Source organism: Mirounga angustirostris, unplaced genomic scaffold, assembly GCF_029215605.1.
Source record: "Mirounga angustirostris isolate CCGP_5_RB_7025 unplaced genomic scaffold, mMirAng1.0.hap1 SCAF_11, whole genome shotgun sequence".
NCBI classification, from domain to species: Eukaryota; Metazoa; Chordata; class Mammalia; order Carnivora; family Phocidae; genus Mirounga; species Mirounga angustirostris.
This window is the reverse complement of record NW_026991719.1, coordinates 11,890,736-11,912,020: the sequence shown is the minus strand read 5'-3', so window position 1 is coordinate 11,912,020 and position 21,285 is coordinate 11,890,736. Positions and strand designations below refer to the sequence as shown.

Below are 21,285 nucleotides of genomic sequence, written 5' to 3'. Positions count from 1 at the left end.
AACACTGGAGCTCCGTGTTGGATCGGCCGAGGCGTCCGTTGTAACTGCGCTGCGCCTTGGCTTCTCCCCCAGCCTGGTCGTGTGCTTTTCACGTAAGGTGTAGCTCCTGAGAGTGGTTCCCGGCATACTGTCCCCCTGCAGCTCCCCGTCTCAGAGCTCAGTCTAAGACTCGGGGCGCCCAAGCGAAGAGCCTTCCGTTTGTGTGACTTTCAGGTCTGATGCTTTGAATTCAAATGAGGAAGCTTGCAGAGCTTTTGGAATCCTGGAAATGGCTTCAGCAGTTGTCACTGTTGCTTTGTTGTTCCTCACCACCCCGAAAGCAGCGCTTGTAAGGGGCCTGGCTTAGTCCCCATGACACAGTTGCCCCACCTGCAGACTTGTTAGAGGCTGGGTTACATTTCCTTCTTGTTGGTCCGCTGTTTGCAGTGGATGACCGCAGGCCGGGGCATTCTGCACGCCGAGATGCCTTGCTCAGAAGAGCCAGCCCATGGCCTCCAACTGTGGGTTAATTTGCGAAGCTCAGAGAAGATGGTGGAGCCTCACTACCAGGAGGTGAAGAGTAAAGAAATCCCCAAACCCAGTAAGGATGGTGTGACGGTTGCCGTCATTTCTGGAGAAGCCCTGGGAATAAAGGTGAGCTGCGCTGTTACGGGTCTGTGAAAGCCGAGGTGTGCAGTCACGTGAGGCTGGCCCCATCGGGGTCTCCGGGTCTCGCTGGGTGGATCACAGTTCACATCCCACGGGGTGGACTTGATTCAGAGGTGTCAGAAGAAGTGGAACCCAAAGGAACCCAGACCTTTTTTGCTACGTGCAAACCCATAGAGTTAGGGAAATTTCAAGAAAGCAAGCTCGTATAAAAAGTGTGGTCAAAAGCAATTTTCAAGGTCTAAGGATGTGTGCGAATTATAGCCTCTCACTTATTGTACAGTTTTATAGCTCCTTGGTACTGCACGTTTGTGACCTTTAAGAGACAAATAACCCAAACCAGCTCCACTCCTTGAAGATTTATTTAAATCATTTAAGCCCAACTTAGTAAGGAAAGCACACTACTATATCATAGAAAGGGTTTTTTTTTTTTTTTTTAATTAACTTGAACATTGATTTAACCCACACATGCCATGCCCTGTACATTCTTCTCAGCTGAGACTTTATAATATTTAGGATTAGGGTCCCACCTTTTTGATCAAATAAGACCAATTGAGGCTAAAGATTATGGACATATTTGTGGTAGGAGAAGGGTGTGGCTCAAGTCCCTTGTTCATTAACTGCCACTGGGTTGGCCAAATGATTCGTGCTAATGAAGTGGCACGGTAGTGAGCCGGGTCGTGTAGTCTCTTAGGGGGCGTTTCCCAGAGGCAAACCCTGAGCTGGGAATTCCTGTTATTGTAAAGGAAGTGCCCCTAGAGAACAGGAGAAGGAACCAGGGCAAGGAAGGGAAGGGAGCCAAGCAAGGGTGTCCTCTCAAGCAAAGTCGCAAAGAGGACAGGGACTCCAAAAGGTTCAGTCTGCCTTCAGGTTGTCCTGACCCACCCCGGGCAAGGGAGCTGGGCTTTCCTGTTCTCTTCCTCGAAGTCATTACCTAATGGCCGTTGAGTTTGGGCTGGGGGCACGGAAATGGTTACAAGGGTTCCTCGGGGATCTGGAGGGCTGTATCCACAGTTTCACAAATGCCACCTGGGGCGGAGAGCATCAACATATTGGGAACCACTGTGCCATTCTCCCTGTGGGCGGTCAGCACCTAAAACTATTTTAAACACTAATTTTTGTAAACTTAAATGTCACTTATATGCACTGACAGGGATAATGGCTTGGCAGTGGCTACTAGCCAACCACTCAGTGGAATATGTGTCATGGTTAACAGGTTGGTCAGGATTATTGGTTGGGACTTACCGGTGTGTATTTATATCTCCTGTTTTGCTGAATGTTGGGTAGTGCCCTTTTCAAATGTATGGCAAATGTGTCCTACCTTTCAGCTCCACAGAGCAGAATTCAGATCCTGCGGCGTCTTCCTGGTACAAGGCGAAGGACATTGCCGTGTATAGGAAGGATCAGGCAGGGAGGCCTAAGGAGAGCTGAATTCATGCAGAAGCTAAGCGGCTCATTCTGTTTCCTGGGCTATTTTTCATTCTGGGTTTCCAGAACTCTGGGGTTCTAGGGACCTCCTTTCAGGGGATACTGATCGTGGAGGTCAAGAGATTTTCCCCTCTTCACTCCCAACCAAAGCACAAGGCTTTGCCCAGTCATGTATATTGGAATGGTCGTTAAGATTTCATTTAGAAAAAAAGCTATCTGCAGCTAAAAAGAGAAATGAGACCATGGATTTAACAGATAAGCAAAGCCATTATTATCACGAATCCTTAGAGTTCACAACTGCTTCTCATTTATAGACAACACGATGCAGTTTTAATGTTGGAGCCGGTTCCAGTTACAGGCAGAAGGACATTTTCAAGTACTCCCAAGCAGCAGACCGCATGGTCTTTTTTTTTTTATTAAAGATTTTTATTTATTTATTTGACAGAGAGAGACACAGCGAGAGAGGGACTACAAGCAGGGGGAGTGGGAGAGGGAGAAGCAGGCTTCCTGCCCAGCAGGGAGCCCTATGTGGGACTCAATCCCAGGGCGCTGGGATCATGACCTGAGCCGAAGGCAGACGCTTAACGACTGAGCCACCCAGGCGCCCTGGACCGCATGTATGGTCTTTGCGATCACAACCAAGAATGAGAGGCCAGAGGTCATGTTTTTTAACTTTGTAAAACAATGTCCTAGTGGTTGCTGGCCTCTCTTTTTCTTTTTGTCAAGTAAAATCTCTGAAGTGAACTACATTCTCCTAAGTACACGATCAGGCTTTGTTATGGGAGCAATTTATTAAGGGACTGTTGGAACCCTGGGCAGCATCACTTTGACTTTTGAGAGGCCGTGTGGCGCTATGGTTACCAGCATGGCTTCCGGAGACAGCCGGCCTGGATTGGAATCCCCACCTTGAATTAGCTGTGTGGCCTTGGGCAAGCCACTTAACCTCTCTGTGCTTCACTGTATTCATCCGTAACAGGGTTGCTGTGAGGATTAAGTGAGTTTTTGATATGTTTAAGCTATCCGGACAGCATCAGACACGCTGTAAGCACCACGTGAGCGATAGCTGTTACTATTATTATTTTGATTAGTTCATGTTCACTTGGGCAGGAGCTGGGCTGAGATTTATGTTTGCTGTCTGTCCTAAAGGGACTCGCGGGGATTCGGGAAAGGCATTTAACCTGCTCTGAAGAAAACACAGCAGTAGGAGTCATTGTAAGGATGGGGGATTGGCCATGTCTTTTCCAGGTCTCATAAGAAACATAGTTTTTTTTTTTTTTTTTTTTTTTTACATCTGAAGGCTTAATATCTGTTCACCAAGGAGTGACTGAGACTTAAAAGCCTAGACATACCTTAAATCAAACTGTAGATTGTTTTGCATCAGAAGATGATTTTAAGTTCAATTACAAGGTGAGGCTGGGAAGCTACTTTCAAGAGATGGATGTGCTTCTAGCCAATATGGAGTCAATGACCGCTCCCCTCCTGCAACTAAAATATCTAGAAAATGGAGTTAGTGACCATCCCAGCACTTCTTCAACTTTATTCATATGGATTACCTGGGGGGGAGGGAGGAGGCTTGTTAAAATGCGGACTGATTCAGCCTGTCCTGTGAGGCCTGAGTCTGCATTTATTTATTTATTTTTTAACTAGGCTCTTCGCTGGGTGGGCTTGGACTCGTGACCCTGAGATCAAGACCTGAGTTGAGATCAAGAGTCCGACGCTTAACTGACTGAGCCACCCAGGTGGCCTGCGAGACTGTTTTTTTTTTTTTTTTAAAGATTTTATTTATTCAAGAGCCAGAGAGCAGGAGCAGGGCGAGGGGCAGAGGCAGAGGCAAAGGGAGAAGGAGAAGCAGACTCCCCACTGAGCAAGGAGCCCGAGGGGAGGCTCCATCCCAGGACCCTGGGATCCTGACCTGAGCCGAAGGCAGATGCTTAATGACTGAGCCGCCCAGGCGCCCTGTGAGTCTGTATTTTTTTTTTTTAAGATTTTATTTTATTTATTTGATAGAGACACAGCGAGAGGGGGAACACAAGCAGGGGGAGAGGGAGAGGGAGAAACAGGCTTCCCGCGGAGCAGGGAGCCCGATGCAGGGCTCGATCCCAGGACCCTGGGATCCTGACCTGAGCCAAAGGCAGACACTTAACGACTGAGCCACCCAGGCACCCCAACAAGTCTGTATTTTTAACCAGCTCCCAGATGATGCCCGTGCTGTTTGTCATATGTGTAATGAATGACTGTGGGATCCAAGACACAGGAGTTGACTCGTCATGAGGAACAGGTTGATTATGTGCCTAGGGAAGGTGTTCAGGTTCAGCTCTGTGGCTTTTGGCAAATCTTACCTAACTTTTCTGGATTTTAGTTTCGACATCCATTTGTGCAGGGTGTTAAAAGCTTGTTTAAAGTCCTTTTTTTTTTTTTTCAGTCTGAAAGGTAGATGTGTCCCTCTTCCCAGGTTGTGTATGTCTCAGCACTCGGGAAGCCACAACCAATTTTGAGCAAAATTCTGCCAGAACATCACGATCTCAAGTGAAGGCTGAAAGGAGGAAAGGATAAAAATGGGATACTTTGCATAGTTTCTGTCACTTCTGGAAGGTCAAAAATCACATGTTTATTTCATGACAGTATGAAATTCTCCAAAGCCCATTCCATCCTTACCAGGCAGCCCATCAGCAATGTTTCTTGGCCGTTCTCTCTGGAATATAATGCCTCTATTTGTCTCCTGCTGTTTTAAATTCCACTGTGTCAGAAGCAAACCTTAAGGAGGCCTCAGTCCCACTGGGGTCAGAAAAAGGCAACCTGGAGCCAGGCTGCCTGGGTTCAAGGCCAGCTCCACCACAGAGTAACTTTAGAAAGGCCACTTAAGCTTGCCAGGCCCAAGTGTTCTCATCTGTAAAATGGGTCGAGAGGATTAAATTGGTTAATATGTGTAAAGAACTTAGAACAGTATCTGGTGCAGAATAAGCTCTAAGTATTTGCTGCTTTTAGTTTGCAGAAGCTTTGTACATTGTTCATGTGGCCTATAGACATAACGAAAAGGATCTTCCTTCTGATGGACGGATTGTATATCCACGTGTTGGATGATAATCAACATTTTCAAAATTCACTTTCCAAAAAGTGTCGGCCAAGCATCTCCTGTCATTCCCTCAGATTTCACCACTGTACCTCAACACCTGAAACAGTGCCTGATACATACCAGACAATTCATGAACATTTCCTAAGTGCATAAGTGAAATCATTACAATGTAAATGAATGCTGGAATAGGAGAAACGGGTGAAGTAGTAAGAAGGTAGACAATCTAGGGGTTAAGAATGATTGCAATAAGCTTAATATGAGCTAATTAAAAAGTTGAGAGAACAGTAAAATTAGCTAAATTGCATTTTTAAACTACTAAAGGGATTACGAAGTAGAGAAATTAAAAAAAGATCTTTTTCCTTTAAATGTGAATACTAGGCTGTTTTGCAAGACCCAAATTGTTCCCTGCAGGTTTCTTAAATTCAAGCAGTGACAACAGGGATGGGCAGAGATGTGGAGGCTTGGGGGTCCACAGGAAGCTATCTTCTCTGCTTTAGCATCTTTCCTGTCGGTTTTCAAGGTGTGGCTTGATCTCTAGTAGGGGGCGTGCTTACCAGCTTTCAGTGTGTCCCTTTTGGATATCCCCCCACCCCCCACTCTGGTTTCACTCCGGCAGGCGCTGGGTGACCCTGTGTCCCTCGTGCATGTCTCTCCACCAAAAAGCACACACATACTTGTTCCTATACCAGAGCTAGAAAGAGCTTCTGTTTGCATCCAGGAAACTTTAAAGGCAGAATGTCATTTGCAACACTTTATCACCAGTATACAATTTTGTCAGTATTCCTTGCACCTTAGTTGGATTTAAAATATATAGGGAGTGTGTGTGGCTTTCAGGGAAGTAACCTTGATAGTACATCCAAACAGGAGTAGGTTTTTGGCAGTCCTAATACTGAACAGTACACTTAGAACATTTTTGCATTGTACCTATTTCTCTATTTCCGGGATAAGTTGAACTCTGTGTTTGGCACATTTTAAGCAGATCTTGCAGACTTTACAGTTGCCCCCCCCCCCCCCCCCCCCCCCACGTCTCGGCTCCCCTGCTCCTCTGCCTTTCTGAGTTTGTTCCCATTCACTTTGTGATGTGGGGAGAGCTGGCCCCTCCACGGGAGCCCTCTCTTTCCTTCCCGAGCTCAGAAGAACAGCTTCTCAAAGTAGCATTTAAAAAACTATTAAATCATGAAAACAGGTAGCGCAGGCACACTTTTTTTTTCCCCCCTCTTTTTTTGCCTTTGAGGTATGCCGACAAGTTCATGGGTCTGGCTCAAAAAAGAATGATGAATATTCTCACAGTGGCAGAGGTTGTAAGTGGCACTGTGTGCTCCTGACGAAGGGGACTGGAGAGAACCGGCTCTAGCTGCCCCAGAGAGTGAGCCGAGGGGAAATGCCACCTGCCCAGAAAGGAATCGTCCCTTCCAAAGGCTTCTCTGTTCATTTATTGTATTCCTAAGTCAGCACACTCTGTGATAGGCTTAAAAACTGGGTATTTAAAAAACTGTTCCCTTTGGGGTGAGGGTGGGGGGTAAGGACGGATCTGACACTTCTCTCCATATGTCTTTTTCTTTTCAGTTTTGAAAGATGTAAATGTTTACATATTTAAAATATCAAGTCACACCAGAAAAGGAAAAAAACTTCAAATCTTAAAATCAAAAACAAACAGAAACAAATGAAGACCTTAAAATGTGTATAAAGCTCTCAGCAACATAACTACACAGAGAAAAGTATCTATTTTAAGGACTTTTAAACATAGTTCTCTGACAGTACATTTTTAGTGGGATGTACTCTAAAGAAAAAAAGCACAAAAATTTTAAACTTGACCCCATCATTTATTGTTAGTATTGGCATTACAGTTTTAAAATAGTTTTGTGTATATTGTGAAATAAAAACCAATGAGTTAACTTGTTAATATTTTTGGGAATCAAGATTCTCAGTGTAAGAAAAATAGATACAAATATAGAAGAAAGAGCTAAGGGGCGCCTGGGTTAAGTATCTGCCTTCAGCTCAGGTCATGGTCCCAGGGTCCTGGGATCGAGCCCCGCATCGGGCTCCCTGCTCGGCGGGAGGCCTGCTTCTCCCTCTCCCACTCCCCCTGCTTGTGTTCCCTCTCTCGCCGTGTCTCTCTCTCTGTCGAATAAATAAAACCTTTAAAAAAAGAAAGAAGAAAGAGTTAAGAAAAATACTGTAATACTCAATGTTACATTGAACAGTAAGTGGACATTTTAAAAAAAAGGATGGCCATTATCTCTATGAGGCAGTTTCTGGAAACCTAGTATTATTTGACCACTTTAGGAATCCCAAGCTTTTTAATGATGTGATTTTATGTTTCTTCCTGATAACGGTCTTTATTTTCCTCTAGTTGTTATTTCCATTGATTTTTTTTGTTTTGTTTTTGTTATGGTCCATGTTTAATGAGATGCTATGAGGAATGCTAAGTTAAAGTCCCACCTAAGAAATTCAGTCACCCAAATGAATTCTGGCCGAATTTCCCTCTTGAGACCTTAAATAAATAAGAGGTGGGTGTTGGGAAAGAGCAAAGGAAATATCATCACAAGGCAGAGAACCTTGTGGTCTCCCTTTGTTTTGTTTTATTTTATTAAGAATTTTTATTTAGTCATTTGAGAGAGACCGAGAGAGCATGAGCAGGGGGGGACAGGCAGAGGGAGAGGGAGAAGCAGGCTTCCCGCAGAGCAGGGAGCCCGACGCAGGACTCGATCCCAGGACCCCAGGACCACGACCTGAGCCAAAGGCAGACATTTAACCAACTGAGCTGCCCAGGTGCCCCTCTGGTCTCCCTTTGACACAGGGCGAGGGCAACAGCATTTGCCAGGAAAGGATATGGTGAAGTGCAGTCCTGTAGAAACGTGGACTTGAGGATTTCACCATCTCCACCTCCTTGCCATTCACCAAGGTCCAGCCTATGTCCCCTCTCTTCAGTGAAGCCTTCTCAGCTGCCCTAGATCCCTACACAGCCATCTATTTCCACATCCTGTGGGATTTGGGACTGACAGCTATTTAATCCACGTGTCCCATTTCTCTGTGAGCTCTGTTCGTTCAGTCATTAGGCACCAGCTATGTGCACATCGTGCAGTGCCCTGGAGATAGGTGACTAAGAAACAACCACCGTCCTCAAATAAGGTCATGGTCTAGCGGGCGAAGGGAAACTGGCACACATCAGAGGTATCATATGATACGTGAAAGGTGAAGCCAGCAGCACGCGAAGCTTCCGTGATAGTCTGGAGGAGGGACCATCGATTTTGCTTGTGTGCTTTGTAAAGCGAGGGAAAGAAAAGAGACGGGGCAGGGGTCATGTTTTAGAACGGTGTGGATAAAAGGCGTGGGTAGTAGGAGTGTGATACCTATTTGGGGATCATGATGGCAGGCTGCATGGATAACCAGATCCTCATGGGGTTGTGACCAGGCAAAAGGAGACGGCGTAAAATATGGGGCCGGAGGGAAATCCAAGACCAAGTCTGTCTACTCCTAGATTTTTGCCTACAGCTGACCTTGGCTGTATGCATCTACCCCCGTCGTCTCCCTCTCTCCCAGGGTTGTCAGAGGCATGGTTTGAGGATAAGGTAGGGTGGAGTGCTGCGTGCAGCCTTCTCTTCTCTCGAATTTCAGAAAGCTGCCCGTTCCATAGGAACTTCCCCCCACAGGCCATGGAGCCCGAGCGGATGATCAGCATCATTCCACAGACAAGTGCAAAACTTGGTTCTGATTCAGTGTTGAGAATGGGCACAATTCGGTCTGTTGGTCTTGATGAATAAAGATGAGGACACGAAAGAAATGCATCCGGCAACTTCAAAGACTTGTCCTATGGTAGGCAGCCGTGGTTGGCACTTCATCTGCAGTTAGGATTGTTCACATAAACAGCGGTCAGGATTTGCTCAAATCCGATATACAAAAGGTTGCTCTTGCCCAGGATGCTCTGTTCACCCCCGAAATACCATTCTTGGTGTGCACAAAGGGTGCCAGATGTTATTATTCCTTCACGATGTCCCGCTGACCTAGGAAGCACATTCCAGTGGTGGTAACAAGCCCTTTTCTAGCAATAAGTGAAGAATGGGTAGGTGTACTTTTAAACCAGAGGTTACTTCCTGTGCCGTTCATACATCGTTGCCCTTGGTCATCAGGATGACAGATTAGCCAGGAGATTTAGAATAAGAGTAACGAAAGCCATAAAGAGCCCAGGTGTTTCCCTCAATAAAGTTGAGTGGACACTTTACAGATCACTGTAATCACTTGTATGGCTGTCAAGGTTGGACTTCCAGGAGATAGTAAGTCTTTCCCCAGGAACACGTTACATATTTTTTTTCTAAGCAGAGTGAAAAATACAGGACGGCTACATAGAGTTTCAGAGGCTCTTGCGTGTTGCCTTGAAAGCTGAGCTCTTGCAGATATAAACAAGGTACATGTCAGTATTTTAAAGACCCGTACTGGCATGAATGAAATTATGCTACAAATAGCTGCAAACACAGTGTTTTCTTTTGCCCAAAGCACAGACGCTCAGGATCACATAGCTTATGAACAATTTGACCAAACTCAGGATGAAAGGTGATAAGAAAATTTGGTCTCAGATACCAGTCTGATTCCATGAAGCTTTAGGAATTCTGCTCCTGTGGATTGGTAGAGGTACTCCAAGATGGACAAGAATTTTTAAATTTCAACTCACATGGGCTCTAGATCACTGATAGGGTTTATTCTGTTAAAGGAGGAGCGTGTTGTGGTCTTAAAAGCACAGGGAATCCTTTTCATCATCCACAGCATGTCCTTGGGCTGTTGAGGATTCCCTTGACTTCGCAAAATGAGATTAGGAAACCGTCAGATCCTCCCATTCCTGGAAGGACTTCCATACTGGCCATGGGGAATTGGAAGGATTTCCCAGAAAGGGAAATAGTTTGGTGGAGCTCAGCAAGTATGTATGGAGGGCCAGCTGTGTGCGAGACCCTGTGAAGGTATGGGGGAAAAGATGACAGAAATCAGGGAGCTGGAAGGGCCCAGTCGAAGGGACAGACACATCAGCTGCTAACAGTAGTATACTGTGGTGTCACCGGACTGGTGAACATGGCGGCTTTAGGGGAAGGCAGACTAGATAAGAGGCTCAGCCCAATCTGAAGGTTCAGGAAAAGCAGGCCCGAGTCTACAGGAGCCACCTGACCCGACGAAGAAGGATGGAAAGTGTCTAGACAATGCGAAGGAGACAGCACGAAGCCCCAGAGGTGTTCATAAGGTGTTTCTGCTTCCAGGTGGGGAAAGACCCAGTGGAATAGCTCCATGCTTGAAGAAGGCCTTCAAAGCATATATATTCATTGTCTTAAGCACAAAAATGGGAAAAATGATCATCTTTACCATGTAAAACTTTTCTGGTCATTTATCTCCCTCTCTCTCCTCTCTCTCTCTCTTTTTACTTTTCAATTTCATTTTCTTCTGTCTCTAGACATCAATTGGAGGTTCTGCGAATTGAGTCCTGGCCAGCTCAGCTTGTCAGGAGTCAGAACCACTTACATCTTTGTGTGCCTTGGAGATTTTGAGTGTCTCCGAGTCACTCCCGAGGCTTGGCTAGTAGACTTTCCCAGCATCAGATACTGATTCGAGGCCATCTGTTACTGATCAGTGCAAACGAAGTTTTGAGCGAGATTTCTGGTGGCTGTGATTAAGTGTTTCCATAGGTTTTAACTGCCAGAGTCTGTCAGCCAGACAAAAGCAGAAGAGGACTTCAAATTGGGTGGAAGTCAAATGGAGGGAGCTGAGGTAGAGGAGAGGATCAAGAGGTCATTATCATCTCTTCCCCTCCCAATCTCAGGGTGAATTGAGACATAGACTCTGAGGAGTTAGCCAGATGGGGATCCAAATGTCATCTTTATTACCAGTAAAATCTGGATAAAGGCACATGACTTGTCTCTTGAGACCTTTTGCGCTTTTAATACTTCCTGCACTTCATTAAACATGTCCTGGCAGAGCTTAGAGTCATAGGCATCATTTTCAGAGGCTGGCCTCTTAGCTCGTGGCAGAAGAGACAGAGAGAGAGAGAGAGCAAACAGCCTAGCTGAGCATGCTCAGTTCCTTGGACTGCCCTTACCACCAGGATCCTATCCTTCCCTCTCCCCTCCACCCCTTATGGGGACATTAGGGAGGGGTCTGGAGGCTCCCCCAGTATTCCTCAGCATGTTGTTTCTTAATGTACTGGAGTTGACATTTAGCAGTGACCGCCCCCCCCCCCCCCCCCCCTCGGGGAAGGACAGAAGTTTGTCACTGTGGACCTCTTCCCACCAAAGCTAACTTCAACTCTCTGGGATAAATTTTACCCCCAGAAGGGTCTGAAATGAGTATAGAGAGTATTTTCATTAAACAAATACCAAGGCGCATTGTATTCTAGGCTAGTTCCCTGTTGAATTATTCCCAACCATGCTGACAGGTGTGTGAGAAGCCCAAGTGGTAGCATAAAAGTTACCTAAATATTAAAATGTCCCAATCTTGAACACACATTTCTCCCATCATCAGATTTCTAGGAAGAAATCTAAACCCCTGATCTAAAACCTCTTGCTTTTATAAACTGAGTCAAAAGAAATTATAATTTCTAATTACATGCTAAATAAAGTCCCAAAGCCTCCTTACCCAACTTTAATTCTGCTTTGCTTGGGGGGAGTACAGGTTTTCTTGTCCTTTATAAGCACCATAGCCTGGCGTGTCACCCAGACTGGATGTGGCTCCATCAGGATGCCAAACTTGAATTCTTTCTACACCGCTTCTCCTTCATCTCACTTGAGAAGTAGTCCCAGAAGGTAGTAAGAGACACATTTATGGCAATACCAGCCCTGCTTCCATGAGATTTCATTGTACAACCAAATCTCCAAGCCCTAGAGTGTTTATATCTGCAGAAAATTGATGAACATGGTCAGTCCAGAGCATTACTATAGCTGGGAGAAGAAAGCCATGTGTCCATAGTCCTCCACCCTCTGAGCTGAAACATTCTTGCCTTGTTGAAAAGTCAGAGGCTTGTGTTGGTGGCAACTCCAGGTACCAGGTCTTAAGAAAATCTTTTACCCAACTATGGAAGGCCGATAAGAATATGAAGAGATGTTCTTCTAATCCATATGCAGAGAAATGGACATTCAAATAATATGTTACCACTTGACACCCTTCAGATTGGCCAAAGTTAGGAAGTTGGGTATTGTCAAGTGTGGCAAGGATGGGAAGAACTAGAAACTTCATGCATGGCAGGTGACTAACTGTATTCATTGTGGAGAGTGAGCCGGCAATGCTTGGTTACTTAGTGAAGCTAACACAGAATATAGAGAGTATGCCCCAGCATTTCTGCTCCTGGATATTTACTCCAGCAAAACTTCAACAAGTAGACCTGTGGCAGTGATCATCTCAGCATTACGGGTGGTGGAAAGGAGTCGGAGACAATGTCGGAGTCACCACTTAAGGACCGGATAAGTAGGATATGGTAGTTACGTATGGTGGAACATGATGTAGCTGCCAGAGGCAATAGATTTATATTTACTTATGTCTACATTATTAGATTTTAGGAAACAGTGTGGCATAAATCAGAACAAGAAAGCAGTTTTGCACACAGTAACACTTTTCAAGGACACCTGTAGATCTAAATAAACATATGAAGGGTATTATTGAAAGGCTGTTCATTATGTGTGCTCAACTAAGAGCCAGTGGGAGAATGGGATTGAATGGGGAAAAATACAAAACAAAGGGGGCTCTCGTGGCTGTATGATGACCACGTGCCATGGACCAATTGAATTCCCTTTCCTGCACTCAAAGCGAGAGGGGTGGGTGAGGGGGATATCGATTGATTGATTTGTGTTCAGCAGCAGCTTTTAACTTGGTTAGTGTAGTTGACCTCCTGGGTAGGTGATTTAAGGGAATTCTAGGAAGCCCTAACATATGTCAAAAAACCTCACTTATTGAAACCATACCAGACCATGAGAGCCAATCCTTTGACAGTATGCTAGATTGAAAAGAGCATGGACTGTGGAGTCAAGCAGACCTGGGTCCAGTTTTCAGGTCTGTTTAATACCTCTGTGACCTTGGGAAAATTATTTTGAGCCCTTACTTCCTTATCTGCCAAATGAGGATAATAATGAATAGGCTTCGAGTATTTGTATGATATATAATTAAGGGTACTTAACAAATATTTGTTCCCTTTTCCCTGTCTGTCTCCCTTTCTGTTCCCACATTCTTTTTATCATTAGGCTTTACTGAGAGCAAATCTCTAGAACTTCTTGGGAAGGGAAATGAAAACAACTAATCTCTCTTGTGGACTTACAAGGTACTAAAATCTAAGTCAGGGCTGTCCAATAAAAACGTAATGGAAGCAACATGTAATTTAAAATATTCAGTAGGCACATTTAAAAAAAAGTAAAAAGAGGGCGCCTAGGTGGCTCAGTCGGTTAAGCGTCTGCCTTCGGCTCAGGTCATGATCCCAGGGTCCTGGGATCGAGCCCCGCATCGGGCTCCCCACTCGGCGGGAAGCCTGCTTCTCCTTCTCCTGCTCCCCCTGCTTGTGTTCCCTCTCTCGCTGTGTCTCTCTCTGTCAAATAAATAAATAAAATCTTTTTTAAAAAAGTAAAAAGAAACAGGTGAAATTAATTTTAATTGTTTATTCAAGCCCAGTTATCCAAAATTTTGTCATTCCAACATGTAGTTAGTGTAAGTTTATAATGAGATATTTTACATTTTGGTACTAAGTCTTTGAAATCCAATGTGCATTTTACACTTACAGCACATCTCGATTCACACCGAGCACATTTCATGTGCTTAATAGCCTCACGGTTAGTGGCAACTGTATTAGTGAAGTTCTGAGTGCTTTACTTGTATCAGTTTTTTTCTCCTGATTTTTTTTGGTTAATATTTTATTTTATTTCTTATTTTATTTATTTTTATTATTTTTTAATTTTTTCCCACCAATTTTACTTGGGTTCTTTGGAAAACAGAGCCTGGGGCAGGTCTTCCCTACGATCCCAGGGCAGCGAGTGTGAGGGAGAAAGGAAATGAGACAAATACTTGGTGGTACAGGATGCCTGTTCAGAAAACCCTACCTCAGGACTTTCTAATGGAGAAAGAGAGAAGAATTTTTCTGTCATTCCACATCTTCCGTCCCTCTTTGGCCAAAGCTCACCCCATTGGCAAGGGCTAATGCCCTTCTGGACTGTGTCACCTGGCCACTTGAGACAGCTCCTGAGGAGGGTGCGTACCACATCCCGTGGCTTGGATCATCATTCCAGGCTGGGTGTGCATCCAGAGCCTCAGTCAGTCTGTTGGTCCGCCTCAGGCCCAGGAGCTCTGGAGCTGCTGTGGTTCCCACCATGGTGGGGGCAGTCAGTGAGGAGGGGGCCAAGGGCTCAGGAGCTGGTGAGGCTGAGAGACTCTGAGGAGGCACCATGTTGTGTGATTTATCTTGGGTTCTCACAGCAACGTAACGAGAGAGGGAACTGAGGCACAGCGAGGTTAGCTATGCGTCTAGTGAGTGACAGAGCTGGCATTCTGACTAGATGTCTGGCTCCATAGTTTGTGCTCTAAACCACAAGCTCACAGGTCCTTACCAGTTTGGCACAACCCAGCATAAATCAGATTTTCTGCCGAGAACAGGTTTTTATCTGTGGAAACTTTGAAGACAGGGAGGCCTACGAGGAGAGATGTATTGTTGAAGGGTTCAGAGGAGATTCTTGACCCATCAGTAATTTTGCTAAGGAGCTGACCACTTCCTACTTGCCCAGATGGGGGTAGGAGTGGGTCTCCAGCCCTTTAGTTGATTTGGTCAACTCTTTAATTTCTCAGAGCTGTTGCTGAATAGTAGGGAACCTCCTCTTTTGTTTGTGGATAGAGCGGAGGCCATATTCAATACTTCTGGAGCCTGTTTATATACTTACTTTATTTAGATGGGTTGGTGTAGTAAGTTTGGGGATTTGGAAGTTGATCAAGGAAGAGACAGGTTCATGAGAGGCGGTAACAAAAGCTTTATTTGGGTGGTGCATGGACAAGGTTGCGTAAGAAGGGAGGTGCCTTACAGTTGGGAACCTTCCAGAGACAGAGGCACAAGGCCACACCCAGAAGGGGAATAGCGCAAGAGACTTCCTGGGAGAGTAGGGGAAATCAGAGAGGGGGCCTACCTGTCTAGATGATGTCGCTCAGCAACAAGGTAGAGGGCCCCTGGGACAGAGAGCTCCAAAGGGCAGCAGCATTTGGGGGACTTTTCTAGCTGCAGGGTGTTGTTTATTGCTAGGAGACGGTGGGTGCGATTTCGTAGGGTATGTGTAGTAGCTGGGCTCTAAATGGCTAAAAATATGTTTATTTGGAATATATTTAAAGCAATTGGATGCAGGAGAATTTAAGTTGGCTTCAGCAGACTTTGGGCTAAACAACATAGGGGCCATCTCTGGCCTATTTACATAATAGTTGGACAAGAAACTTGCCATTCATTCACCTCCTTCATTGCTATAATTGTGTATTAGGCTATGAATGAAGTTCTTAGGGCAGCAAGAGTTGAGAGTTCGTGACACTATGAGTTGCTTTTTAGAGCCAACCAAGACCTACTCTTCCTTTTTCTTCTGTTGGAATCAGAATGTCAGGTAACAGTAGACAGGAGAGCTCAGCTCTCCAGCTCTTCCACCACTTGGTATAGGAGAAGGCTGCAGCCCCACCTAGGTGACAGTCTTTTCCAAGGTCACACAGCTCATTGTGGAAGGAATCTAGGCCCAGACTCAGGTCTCCTGAATTTTGCCCCGTTTTATTTGCACAGCACCTCTCCCTTGCCGTACCATTCAGCCCTGGTGCATAAACTTGCTGAGTGTGTCTCTTTCCAGTTTGGGAATGCCTTATCTCTCTTTTTTTTTTTTTTTACTTTTTTTTTTTATTCTTATGTTAATCCCCATACATTACATCATTAGTTTTAGATGAAGTGTTCCATGATTCATTGTTTGTACATAACACCCAGTGCTCCATGCAGAATGTGCCCTCCTCAATACCCACCACCAGGCTAACCCATCCTCCCACCCCCCTCCCCTCTAGAACCCTCAGTTTGTTTTTCAGAGTCCATCATCTCTCATGGTTCGTCTACCCCTCCGATCTCCCCCGCTTGCCTTATCTCTTTTTCATGGAAGGCAGCTTCAGAATGAAATTTTCTCTCTTTCTACACCAAAAGGGTACCTTCAGGCATGTAACTGTACAAGTAGATACCCCTGACTGGGTCAGAATGTCCTGTAAACGATCACGTAGGAGAAGCCCTGTGCCATAATAAATTCCCCCTTAATCATATCTGCACAGAGGTATCCGTCCCGGTGCTCTGTGAGATCTTATCTTTGCCAAATAGCTTGCCATCTTGATGCACTTTCTTGCAAGAACCCTTAAAAACATCTTAGTAAATACCAAATGTAACTAATAGAGATGAAAAATATTATAAAGCCCCATGAGGAATATTCTAGCATCAGTTAATAGATTTGCTGGCTCAACCTTGGAACACGTTACCCATGGATAGGAGGCAAGGGATAGGAAGGCTCCCTGTTGACATATTTGGGGGTCATTGTGGTTTTACTGTACTGTTGTCTTTGTAAGATTATGGGTGGGTCATTCATATAAGGGATGGGTATTTGTTCTTCCTCTGGTTTTAATTTTCCAAAAAATTAAAACATCTCGAGCCCAACTTCAGGCAATAATGCTGACTCAAATAGTGAAGAAGTCCAAGTTCAGTTTCACAGTTAACATGCCTCTGCTTAAATATCAGGATCGCGAGTCCTGTCAGCATCTTTATTCCCTTCCTCTTTTAGCTCTTCCCTCCTCACTACCCCTCTCCTAAACAGAAGGTGTTACTGTTACTGTTGACAACAGGGCTGCTCAAGATAAGATGCTGTAGACCCTGGACTGAAGGCTAATGTGGCTATGTCCAGAATTCTCTGTCAGCTGGACAGCTTGATGCTCAAGATTTCCTGAAATCCTTTATGGTTGATAGAAGTTAAAAATGTCTGGCTCTCTCTCTCACCCCATACAGAGTTGTTGGCGTTTTGCCCAAGTGTTCCTTTTTGTTTCTTTATGTAGCACTTCATGTATATGTCAAAATATGATTACGAAGTTTTAATCCTCCCACGATACCTTTGGCACTGAGGATGGAAACTAATCTTTCCTACTCCTTTTCAGAATTCTTTAAAATAATCAAGAACTCAGAAATCTGAGTGCTTTGGATTGGAGACAGAAAACTTACCATTTCATTGAAGGGCATCAGCTTATTCTGAGCGATGAGATCAGAAGTTTGCTTTAAATAATGTGGTAAATGTACTTTTCACTTCTTCAAAGCCTTAAGATCCCCAGGAGAAAGAGTAAGGTATGGTTCTCCACTTGGGGGCCGAGGGGTCTGGCAGTGAGTTTCTTGAGTGTGTGTGAAGGTGTTAATGGTAGAGAAAAAGGGTCTGTGCTGGTGGGTTTTTTCCCCTCTGTGCAAAGCCCAGCAGACCATGAGAGTAGGACGAGGAGATTGGAAAGCCCGATGGGAAGTGTACTAGATCATGCCAAGAACCCCTTATGGAATAGATCTTCCTCTGTTAGTTGGGGCTCCTGAGCTAGTTAGTGAAGTTTTCTTCATTAAGTCTCTTCCTTGTGATTGACAGAAAGAGAACCTACCTGAAATAGACCCAAGAAGATAATCATCAGGAAAAGATAAGGCAGCTGGGACAATTGATTAACCATTCATAAAAAGATACCAGTTTAGCTCATGATCTCCTACCTCATAGCAAAATAAATTCAACATAAAGAATTAAATGTTAAAAATTGAGAACTAGCAAAATGTAGGGAGACACATGATCTTTGGATGGGGAAAGACTTTCTAAGTTTAAAAGCATTGGAAGGAAAAGACTGATAGCTCGACCCATGTTAGAACTGCTGTAAATGAAATTAAAGCCAAAAACAAACTGGGAGATTTTTAAAGCAAATATTATTAAAGTCTAATAGCCTTAATTAATTTTTAAAAAGATTTTATTCATTTATTTGACAGAGACACAGCGAGAGAGGGAACATAAGCAGGGGGAGTGGGAGAGGGAGAAGCAGACTCCCTGCCCGAGCAGGGAGCCCGATATGGGGCTTGATCCTAGGACTCTGGGATCATGACCTGAGCCAAAGGCAGACGCTTAACGAACTGAGCCACCCAGTTGCCCATAGTAGCCTTAATTTATTTAAAAAAAAAAACACCTTTCATAGAAATTGATAAAGAGAAACACCTAACTCCCTTGACGCCCCCTTACCCCCTCATTCTCGGCTCCCACTCAGTCATAGTCACAGAAGATTTGTCTGCACGTGTTGTGTCGGCTTCCCAACATCCTCAGTGCTCTCAGCCTGGCGTCCAGCCCCATCAGTGCCTAGAGTCACCACTGACTTCCATGTAGCCAAACCCAGAGGTCGTCTTTTCTTTTCACGTTGACTCTTCTTTTATACATGGATTGACTGCTTCCTCCTTCTCCACACCCCCTCTCCGTTCCTTGGTCTCTGAGATGATGGGTGCTTTTGTCTCCCGGTGCACCTTGCTCCTTCAGTTTCCTTTCTCGGGTAGGTCCCCTTTTCTCTGTCAGACCCCTACATGCTCAAGTTCCCTGGATCTCAGTCCTGAGTTCTCTCTCATCGAACATCCTCTCCCTAAGTGATCTTGTCCATCCCATGGACGTAGATGCCATTTATAGTCTTAGAACTCCCACACTGATACTCACAGTGCAAGCCTTACCTCTGAGCTCTGTGTACTCATTTATTCAACCACCTTCTTGGCATCTCCTTTTTCATGTTCCCAGGCCTGTCACATTTAAAATAGTAGAAGTTGACTTCTTGTTCCTCCTACTCCCACATGTCTTGACAACAAACCAGTGAAAACTCCTTTCCCTTCCAGTCTTTTCCATCTTAATAAATGAATGGCACTCACTGCTCAAAGAAAAAACGTGGTCATCCTTATTCCTTCTCCTCCCCAACCCACATCCAGTCCGTTAGCAAAACCTCTCTATCCCTAAAATATATTTTAAATTTATCTACCTTACTCCCATCCCTTGTCCAGTGCTGGACAGACCCACTGCAGCAGCCTCTTCAGGGGGCTCCTCTCTTCTGTTTACTCCCTTCCAGTTCTCCAAATTGTGGCTCAAGATATCTGTCTAAGATAAAAATTGGATCAGTGTGTTCCTGTTGTACTTTTTTTTTTCTGTTGTATTTTTAAAGAAATCCCAGATATCTTACAATGGCCTGCACTTGACCGGGTCTTTTCTGACTCTCTGAACTCATCCCATACCATTCTCTGCAGCCGTCTCTGTGTCTGCATATCACTCTCCTCTTACTGCCTTAAGGCCTTTGCACAGGCTGTACTCGTTTCTCTGACCAGAAACTTTTTACCCTCAATTCTGTTCATTCAAGGCCTTCCATTGCTCCCCTGATTTTCTCTCTCTACACCCTATTTATTTCTATTATAGCATGTGTAATTTTATATTTAATTTGTTACATTGTCTTCCTCACTAGAAAGGAAACGCCGCAAAGGCTGAGCAGATCTGTTATTCAACAATATACATATCCAATGACTAACACACTACATGCTCTCAATCAGTATTCTTTAAATGAGGGAACTAATTAATAAATGAGTGAAAACTTAACTAGGTAATGAGCAGATATTTTATAAGATGGGATATACAAATGGCCTAATTAATACATAAGAAGCAGCTAGAATAGTGCCTGGTACATACTAAGCCCTTACATATTTAGCTATTGTTATTCTTTTTAAAAGATTTTATTTATTTGACAGAGAGAGAGAGAGCAAGCGTGCACAAGCAGGGGGAGCGGCAGAGGGAGAGAGAGAAGCGGGCTCTGGGATCATGACCTGAGCCAAAGGTAGACGCTTCACTGACTGAGCCACCCAGGCACCCCGCTATTGTTATTCTTATATTAATAATACTTAATAGTAATATCACCCAAAGGTATAGCAACATCAAAAGAGCAAGGAGATAACAATTTCTGCTTCTTAAGTTAGCTAAAATTAAAAATATATATGACCAGTCAACATTTTGATGAAATGGGCACTTTTTAGAGGTAGTTACCAAGTGATTTGACAAAGAAACAATTTGGATGAAAAGCAATTCAGTTACTATAAGAATTGGTCAAAATGATTTTTTGTTCAAAAACAAGGGCTGCTAGACCCTGGTTGTTCAGATATTGGTGTTTGTACTATGGAGGTGGTGCCTTTAAACTTTTTTGTAGATTAAGCTTTTTTCCTTATTTTTTCTTTTTGTCTATTTTTTCAGAGATTTTTCGGATACTTTTTTCTTTTTCTTTCCTTTTTTCCCTCCAGAAATTAATCCTTCAGTTCTATATTTGTGACAAGGGTTTATTGGAGAAAAACATCTAAATATGCAACAATAGGTGATTTGTTGGAATGTGTTAACTTCCTAACAATTGGCGGTTAAATGGGGGGAAAAAACAACATTTAGACCATGTAACTAGTTGAAAAACTGCCCTGTGGTGTAGAAAAATTACCAAGACTAGAAAAACCAATGACTAACAGTAGACTTGTTCAGCAAAATTGCTGTTCAGTCATGTGATTGTGTTGACCAGTTTGCTTTTGGCCACATTACATTTAGCCATAAACCTATAGATATATCAAGAGCCCTTATAATGTCTAGACTTCTAGGCTCAAAATTTCACTGTGAAGGAAAAAAATAGAAATGTGGTCAAAGGTTTACGTGTAGAAGGAGGAGTTAAGATGGCAGAGGACTAGGAGGACCCTAAGCTTGTCTTGTCCCTCGAACACAGCTAGTTATCAAATCATTCTGAACACCCAAGAAATCAATTGGAGGTCTGAGAGAACAAAAACTGCAAGTCTACAAGTAGAAAAGTGACCACCTTTTGGAAGGTAGGAGGTGCAGAGAGTTGATGTGGGGGAGTTAAATCTATGGATATGGCAGTGGGGAGGGAGCCTGCTTACTTACAGAGGCTACTGCAAAGTATTATAAACAGCAGAGCACAAAATCTGAACTTTTAGAAGTCTGCTACTGTGGGGAACGTGCCTGGCTTAAAGGTGCTCAGGTGGTGAAGGAGGGCAGAATCCCAGGAGTCACAGCATGGTCTGAGGATCCCCTGGATCACAGGAATAGGTGGTGCTATCCTACTGCAGTGTTCCC

The 21,285-nt window shown here is 44.3% G+C and overlaps 1 protein-coding gene across 16 annotated transcripts in view; it reads left to right on the top strand.

Moving 5' to 3' along the window:
• PIR (pirin) overlaps positions 1 to 21,285 on the top strand; it is a 103,156-nt gene that overhangs the window by 33,577 nt on the left and 48,294 nt on the right. For 11 of the 16 annotated variants that reach the window (XM_054507301.2, XM_054507319.2, XM_054507317.2 and 8 more), the window contains one exon: positions 427 to 633. The exons of the other annotated variants lie outside the window; for them this stretch is intronic. In XM_054507301.2, the coding sequence (XP_054363276.2) occupies positions 427 to 633 (207 nt within the window). The remainder of the gene's footprint in view (positions 1 to 426; positions 634 to 21,285) is intronic. 16 annotated transcript variants of the gene reach the window in all.